The following is a 9,159-nucleotide window of genomic DNA, read 5'->3' on the forward strand; positions in this document are numbered from 1 at the left end:
GAAATGTGCTACATACATAAACATTGATTTGATTTGATTGACTGATCGAATGACTGATTGAATGATATGTGGGCTGGAACTGAGCATCTACTAAGAACGGTAATATGATGTTGCACTGTACGCTCATTTCAATCCAGCCACAGGCTTACCCACACCTCCATCAGTTATGATGTCTTATGCTAATCACATAATTATAATAACCATAATTTCTTATTACACTCAGTTACTATATGTCACCGTCAATAATTTGATTCAGAATAATTAGCTGTTTAGAGTGGGTGGTTTGGTAATGAAAGCCAACCATGGGCAATTTTTTTGTTTGACATTTCCAATGTTTTGTTACTTGGTCCTTCGACGACCATTTTGTATTCAGTCCAATTAAAATCCTTGGGGTTCATCTTCACAAAATCATGGCTGCTGTTTCCAGAGAGGAAAATAAATGACATTTTTGATGCAATTGCATGACATGACAACAGTGAGTCATATCTTTTTAAATCAATTTTGAAAACAGACGCTCAGTCCCTCAGTGAAATAAAATGTCGGCTGAGGTAAACCGCCCAAGTCCCATTTTCATGTAGATAACCGTAACTAAAACTGTAGAATCTCTCACATATGAAGTCGTAGTTTAGGCACACAGAGTAATCATCACGGCTGGCTAGACTGTGACGGCCGGAAAACCAATAATGTGCTATTTGTGTGCGTGCTAGTCATAGTTACATATGTTATGAAAGAGGAGCTAACTTGTTTCACCCTGGCTTTACACTGCAAGTCTAGCTGTCCATGGGTGGCTAATTTTTTGTTCCAAAATGTATGAGCGTCAGCATGCTTGGATCACACTCAATACAAGACCCAGAATTCCAGTTTTCGTGCCCTGGCCGACTTGAGGCCATGATGGCCACTTGTTTGGTGTTCATTTCAGAAAGCATTTATACTCTGCCCTGTCTATCGTAAAAGCGGTGGAACCTCCATCCACACAGTGTCCCTCTCCCCCTTTCTCCGGAAGGCCACAGTGCTGAATGTGTGGTTGCTTCGTACACGGCTTCTGTCACAATTCATGATTTATTACTTCCTGCTAAACAAGAGAATACAACACGGGTAGAGAGAGAGCGAGAATAACTGAGAGCTATTTCCTGAGACTTCACCGGTCAAAGAATGAAAGAGCAGTGGTTTGGCGGAAAGTATCTCCAAATAAATGTCACTGTTTTCAACTTTACATTTGCCTGCACCATTTAATAGATGTATTCAAATCTTTAAATGTTTACTGTATTTTGATTAAACTTGGCACATACAACATACACAGGAGATACGCACAGGAGACTCACACAGGAGATTCATACTGGAGACTCAAATAGGAGATTCATACTGGAGACTCAAACAGAAGATTCATACAGGAGACTCACACAGGAGATTCATACAGGAGACGCACACAGAAGATTCACATATATGACTCACACAGGAGATTTGCACAGGCGATTCACACAGGAGACTCGTACAGGAGACTCACACAGGAGATACACATAGCAGACTCACACAGGAGATTCATACAGGGGATTCACATAGCAGACTCACACAGGAGATTGACACCTCTGGTCCAAGCACAGGGCTGACCACTGTACATCCTCAGACTAGGGACAGGAGGGGATGCAAGGTTTCACCAACTGCCATCATACTGGAGCTAAACTTCAACTCTCCTCCCCCAGAGGTTATCATGCTGGAGCAAAACTACAACTCTCCTCCCACCAGAGGTTATCATGCTGGAGCTAAACTACAAATCTCCTCCCACCAGAGCTCATCATGCTGGAGCTAAACTACAAATCTCCTCCCACCAGAGGTCATCATGCTGGAGCTAAACTACAACTCTCCACCCACCAGAGGTCATCATCCTGGAGAAAAACTACAACTCTCCTCCCACCAGAGTCATCATGCTGGAGAAAACTACAGCTCTCCCCCAGAGGTCATCACTGAGAAAAACAAACTCTCTCCACCAGTAAGACGTATCAGACAGCATCACTACAGATAACAGCAAAAGCCTCACCCTCTCATCTCTCCACCAAAGCTTCACTCTCTCATCTCATCTATGGGCGGAAATTAGTGGCAGCAAAAATGACGAATCGAATTGCATAGCTTGAATTTGTATTGTAGTAATTAGAGTTTATAATGTTTACACTGAATGTTGTTTTAAATACTGAATTTGAATTAAATTTCACAATTAGAAATTTTATGCCATGCTCTGAAATTGAGATTGGTTTTTATAGCATTCAGTGTTCACTTAAAAATTCAAGTGCAATGCGCTTTCAAATTCAGTTCCTACAATTGAGTGTAAGTGTGTTTTCTGTACCACGCTTCTGTGTACTCTGCAATTAAAATTCTATTTCTGCTGGCATTCGTTTCTGCCCATTCTTTAATTAAGTATTCTGTAATTGTAATTAACTCATTATTGGCACCCATTAAGGCACATGAGTAACTCCTACTACACACCGTCTCATGTTGCATGTCCCAACGTGTTCCGCACAACACACAGATCCCCCCCCCACCCCCCGCACTGTGTCCCACTACACACAGCCCCCACCACTGTGTCCCACACTACACACAGCCCCCCCAAAGTGTCCCACACAAGACCGAGCCCCCCCACCCCCACTGTGTTCCAGCACAGTGGGTAAGGAACTGGGCTGTAACCGAAAGGTTGCAGGTTCGATTCCAGGTAGCACTGCCGTGTACCCTTGAGCAAGGTACTTAAACTGAAATTGCTTCATATATATCCAGCTATATAATGTATAAGCTGGATACAATGTGAAATACTATGTAAAAAAGTTGTGTAAGTCGCTCTGGATAAGAGCGTCTGCTAAATGCCTGTAATGTAATGTAATGTGTGTGTATGTGGGTGTGTGTGCATGTCTATGTGTGTGGATGTGTTTATGTGTTTGTGTGTGTGTGCGTGCTTGTGCGTGTGAGTGAGCGAGTGCGTGTAGAGAGAATCAGGCATAACTTCAAAACCTCGTCTCTAGACGAGATTCCAAACAAAGAGACCAGCGAACGGGAACAGGAGCACGGACTCGACTCCCTGCGAGCAACGCGAGAGGCGATATAGCGACCGGTCGATCCGTAAAATCGATTCCAATCGCTCGGCCGCGGCGGGCGTAAATCAGGCCCGCGTCGCGCGCGGTAAAAAGGCCGTTCCGCGCCCACGCGCTGACGGGTCCGAGGTCACGTCCTGTCTGCGCCCGCCGCGCCGCGACTCACTCGCGCGTTCCCGAAACGCCGGCGCTTCCCTCTTCGCGCGGCCCTCGAGCCTCCGAGACCAAGCGGCCAGTCAAGCGCTATCGTCCGCTAAATGAGAGCGAGCGCTCTCGGCTAAAAGCCTTTTTGAAAAAACTTCCTTTTTTCGACGGCAGGACAGGGGCGCCACGCAAACATAAAAGCTGACAGAAGCCAGTCTGCGGTCCTCTCTGTGACCTTTGACCTTAAATCCAAAAAAAAACTCCCAAGAAAAAAAAAAGAAAAAAACAGGAAAGCCGGGCTACAGATCTTAAGGCCTTCCGGCCGGTTCCATCCAGAGCACGGCCGCCTGTGAGACACTCAGAGAGAGGGAAAAGGAGCTCTTGCAGTTGCAAAAGCGGTTCCCCTGCTTCGAGTTCGCTATTTCAACCTTCTCCCCCCTTACATTTCCCCAGACAACTCATTTTCGCATACATACTCGCTCAAATGGGCGTGACACAAAACAGCTTAAACACAACAACTGTTGCGTGCCAGTGGATTCTAGAAACCATCTATAAAGAAAAGGCTCTCTGAACCTTGGAAAAACACACATCAAATTAGCTCTCGTTCTTTATGTACAAGTGCGCCTAATATTTATGAATCTACCTTAAAACAGAAAAGATGGGCTTCTTTGTCACATTAAGCAAGCAACTTTGACTCTTTCGTTGCTATATTCTAAAGGATGTCCCTTCCAAAAGACAGCTTGTATGTGTGTGTGTGTGCGTGTGTGGATGGGTGTGCGTGTGTGTGGGAGTGTGTGTGTGTGTGTGTGTGTGTGTGTGTGTGTGTGTGTGTTGGCTTGTGGGTGTGTGTGGGAGTGTGTGTGTGCAGCGTGGTGTGGTGTGGTGTGTGTGTGTGTGTGTGTTGGCTTGTGGGTGTGTGTGGGAGTGCGTGTGGTGTGTGGGCGTGGTGTGTGTGTGTGTGTGTGGTGTGTGCTGTGTGGTGTGTGTGAGTGGTGCTGTGTGGGTGTGTGTGTGTGTGTGTGTGTGTGTTGGCTTGTGGGTGTGTGTGGGAGTGCGTGCGTGTGTGGGTGTGAGTGTGTGTGTGTGTGTGTGCGTGTGTGTGCGAGTGTGTGTGTGTATGTGTGTGAAGGAGCATGTACGACTTTTCTTTGTTCTGAGCATTTCGCAATCTGTGGGGCTGGCGAGGGGGGCCTCACACAACTAGATACCAGGCTCAAAACGTCAATTTGCACCCCCCACCCCCACCCCCACCCCCCCCCACCCCCCACCCAGCTGAAAGGGATGATGAAAGCCCAACCAGTCAGAGGAAAAGGGAGTGCTTTATGCCTCTGTGTGTGTGCGTACACACTCACACACACTCACACACACACACACACACACACACACTCTCTCTCGCTCTCTCTCTCTCCTTCAGGGCAGCTCACTGCCAGGGCAGCTGCATTTTTTCGTCTTGTCTGTTTCCGGGGACAATGACGATGAGAAAAATATAATTTTCTGAAATGAACAAGACTACCTTCCGAATCAGTCGGACAGAGAAGGTTCTGGAAGAGACAGAGTAAACACACACACACACACACACAAACACGCATGCACACACACACACACACAGACAAAAACACACACACACACCCTGACAGGACATCTGTCTTCATTAAAGGAAATGCAGAGGTGGATGACAACCACTGAAACGCTGGTGTCTTCAGGATTAATGAAGACAAATGACTCCTCCAGGGAAGAGAGAGAGAGAGAGAGAGAGAAAAAGAGAGAGGGAGAGAGAGGCAGAGAGAGAAGGGAAAAAAACAGGAGAACAAAAAAGAAAGACAGCAGAGGGATGAGAAGAAATAACATCTGAAAAACCCGCGAGGCCATCTTGGGTCTGGGAGACTGTGGTATGAGGAAGGTGTGACACACTGCCTCCTCACCTACATCCCCCCCCCCCAAAAAAACCCCCACTGTGAGACACATACAGGACACGCCCCCAATGACTGTCTGCTGCTCCCAGCCACCTACACTGACAGTCAGGGGAAAATGAGAGAGAAACAGAAAAAAGAACCCTAGAGGGCTTTGAATTCAAATTCAAATTCAAATGTAAATACGTTCAACTGATGGCTCTGACAGCACTGTTTCTGCACCCACATCCATTTTATACCTGTTGCTCAACACGTGTTTTTTTTGCATGGTGAGTGGGTGTGGATGGGGGGGGGTGGGGTTGGGTTCGCTTAACCAAACAATATTTTGCCAATTGGGACAAACATCTAATTGGTACCCTGCTTGCAGTGTGCAGATAAAAACTACAAACAATGCATGGAGAGGTGAATTAGGGCAATATCAATCAAATTTATATAAGATATCAATAACATTTTGAAAACACTGAAAAACTCCCCCCCCCCCCACCCCTCCATTACAAAGCCCAGCAATGGCATGAGCACAGCCTTTCACCCAAGAACCCCCCCCCATTTCCTTCACCCACCTGAACATGACTTTACTAACTCCCTCTTACACCCTACAACCTCAGGATCATGACATCACAACTAGTCAACCAAATTACAACAAAATACAGACAAGACCACAGGGAGACAGACTCACAAGCACAAGGCAAAATGCAATGTCATCTGGGCTTAAAATGACAGCAGACCATGCCAAACTGTTTGTCCATGGTGACTCATCAAAAATGAAGAAAAACCTTGCTGTACAGACTCATGGAGCACAGCTGGCCATAGAGAAGAGCAGACATAGTCAGACACAGGCAGACACAGGCAGACTCAAGGAGACACAGGCAGACACAGGGAGACACAGTCAGACACAGGCTGATGTAGGCAGACACAGAGAAACATAGTCAGACACAGGGAGATGTAGGCAGACACAGGGAGTCACAGGCAGACACAGGGAGACACAGTCAGACACAGGCTGATGTAGGCAGGCACAGGGAGACACAGGTTGACACAGGCTGGCACAGGAAGACACAGGGAGACTGACAGGGGTCAGACTGCACTCACTCTGAGAGAATCAAATCATTCAGTAATATCATATTACTCCCCTTTACTTTACTTCCATATTACCCATGTATCTGAAAATGTTTTGGCAGGGTAAGATCTTTTTTGTTGTGACCATAAATGAATTTGAATTTGTAATCTGAGGGAAGCCAAGTTGTCCCCTATGCTATTTTATATGCTATTTTAAGCAATTTTACATTATTACATAAGACCTACCAAACATGAGGTGATTAAGGGAAAAATATTGCAATACAAAAATTCTAAAATATGAATCCAGTGAGTTTCTTACTCTTCTAGCTGAACAGGCCATTGTGGGCGGGCGTTGGATGCACTTTAATGTATGCTCTGCTTTGATTGGTTAAATCAACGGGGATGACAGGGGCGGCCCTCCCATCTCCTGCCCACATTCCACATTCCTGTCTATTCCAGAAGAGCAAACAAACAAACATGGCGGCCGCAAACGAACCCGGTACGCGGTATACGTTCCGGCCGGGAGTCCCGTCTCGAATTCACAGCCGCGGAGGGAGACCAGGAGCCGGTTCCTGCCCTGCAGGAACTGTCGCATACCGAGCTACTTAGCCAGAAAGCTGTAAAGCACACTGACAGCTTACATCCAAGCCCCCTACTACTACTGCAGCTGGAAAGATTAAAAATGCCCCGACTCAGCACTTTTAACACGGCCAGACCTAGGTAGTTACGCGTGAAATCTCGCCTGCTCGTTTGTTCAAAATTATACGTTGCTGTCACAGATGGTAAATCTCGAAAAAAGACGGACGGGTTCTTCGAAGAGGCAGACCCAACGGTGGGTTTATACGAATGACATAGCTAAAAGTGATTGGCTGTTTTCACAGGAGCCCGGTCGTGATGCTGAAAGTGGGGTCAGTTCTGAGCAGACCGTTTAGCCTGGTGATTTTTTTAACATATACAACAACAACAAAACATGTGAGTTCATATTTTAGCAGCACATATCATGCCACCATGCAAAATCATAAATCATAAACCATATCTAAAATATGGGACCTTCAATGAACATGTTGATATTATTATTTTGTTGTGTGGTTTATCTATTCATTGTCATTATCCTATTTGTTATTATTAATCTGAATAACATTTACATTGGTTTCTGAGTGCTTCTTTGGCAATATTTACAAATGTATATGTATAATTGCCAATAAAGCTACTTTATATTTGAATTTAGGACAGAAAGAGTCAGAGAGGCAGAAAGAGACAGACAGACAGAGAGAGAGAGACAGAAAGAGTCAGAGGCAGAGAGACAGAGAGTCAGAATGACAGAGAGAAACAGACAGAGAGACAGAGAGAGTCAGAATGACAGAGAGAAACAGACTGAGAGACAGAGTGAGTCAGAGAGACAAAAAGAGAGAGACAGAAAGAGACAGAGAGGCAGATAGCTCCAGGCCCTCCGGCAGTCTCAAGCACTTCTTCTGTTTTTGAGGAAAGCCTGCACATTCCACTTATTTATTTATTTATTTTCAGCCTGTTTCTTTTCCAGAGGAATTTGTGAGCAAAAGCAGCACTTATGTGAAAGACAAGACACCTCCATATCACACAGAGAAAAGAACGGTGAAGCTTGCTCCGAGACAAAAGTTTAAACAAGCATGCGTGTGTGAGTGTGTGTGTGTGTGTGTGTGTGTGTGTGTGTCTGTGCGTGCGTGCATGCGTGTGTGTGTGTGTGTGTGTGTGTGTGTGGTGTGTGTATGTGTGTGAGTGTGTGTGTGTGTGTGTGTGTGTGTTATTGTTATATGGAAGTAATCAGTGCAGAAGATACTAAAGAAACAAAACTGCCACTGGTAAGTAACAACAAATAACAAACTAAGATTAACACATCACTCCCACTATCAGAAAGACAAAGTGATTTGTACAAGTCATGTTTCTCTCTCTCTCTCTCTCTCTCTCTCTCCCTCTTTGTGGCAGTCATCATTTTCTACCATTTTGCTCAGACCAAGCAAAACTCAACCTCCACATAGAAAGAAAACAAATACACATACGTACACACAGGCACACACCCCCACACACACACACACACACACACGCACACATACACACACGTCTCCCCTCCCTGTCCACAGCACTACTGTAACAGTTCCACTTGCCCAGGACGACACACGCCCCTGACTCCTGACCCCTGACCCCTGACCCATGACGCCTGATGGACGAGATGCAAACAGTTTCGTGGGGAAAAGGGGGGGGGGGGGGGGGTTAGGTGCCACTTACACTGAATGCTGGCCGTGCCCGTCCAGGCGAAGGGGTCCAATCCGGCAAAGAAGGGGCCGGCCTTGCGGACCATGCAGGCTCCCCGCGCGGTGACATCATAGAGCCGACGGGGGCCTATCCCCAGGGCCTCCATGCAGTCGAACATGGAGCACCTTTCCAAAAATGTGCCCCCCCAACAGACCCCCCCCCCCACCTCTCCTAAACAAAACGAGCGCAGAGGACTCTGCCCGCCCTTCCTCTCCTCTCTCTCCGACTCGGAGCAGGGGACAAAACAAAACAAAGCAACCGACAACAACTTTTTACAAAAATCTGCCGCTCTGTTGCCCCGATACCAGCCCGGCCGCCTCTTCTCCCCCTGTCTCTGTTCTCTCGCTCCCCCCCTCTCTCTCTCTCTCTCTGTCTTCCCGTTGCTCCCTCTCTCTTTTTCCGGCTCCCTGCTCTCGGTCCCGGCTCGCCTGGCTGTCTCTGCCTCAGCCCTGTTGCTCGCGGTCTGCTGTTAGAGACCTAAATAACAGCCCCAAAGGCTCCCAGCCTTCCAGACACAGCGGAACGAACCAACTGCCTGAGCACAGCGCGCGGGGGGAGGGGGGGTTGGGGCGGCCGGGGGGGGGAGGAAACTGAGGAGTGAGTGAGGGAGGGAGGGAGGGAGTGAGGGAGGGAGGGTGGGGGAAGTCTTGTGGGAGGGCTAATCTGGTTACAGGACAAACTTTATTGAA

At 47.1% G+C, this 9,159-nt stretch overlaps 1 protein-coding gene across 1 annotated transcript in view; it reads right to left on the reverse strand.

The window, feature by feature from the left end:
• LOC135234708 (retinoic acid receptor gamma-A-like) overlaps positions 1–8,627 on the reverse strand; it is a 27,811-nt gene extending 19,184 nt beyond the window's left edge. Inside the window, exon 1 of the mRNA XM_064299571.1 lies at positions 8,444–8,627. Within this exon, the coding sequence (XP_064155641.1) occupies positions 8,444–8,588 (145 nt within the window). The 5' untranslated portion in view covers positions 8,589–8,627. The remainder of the gene's footprint in view (positions 1–8,443) is intronic.
• Positions 8,628–9,159: the final 532 nt, after the last annotated feature.

Source organism: Anguilla rostrata, chromosome 11, assembly GCF_018555375.3.
Source record: "Anguilla rostrata isolate EN2019 chromosome 11, ASM1855537v3, whole genome shotgun sequence".
Classification (NCBI taxonomy): Eukaryota; Metazoa; Chordata; class Actinopteri; order Anguilliformes; family Anguillidae; genus Anguilla; species Anguilla rostrata.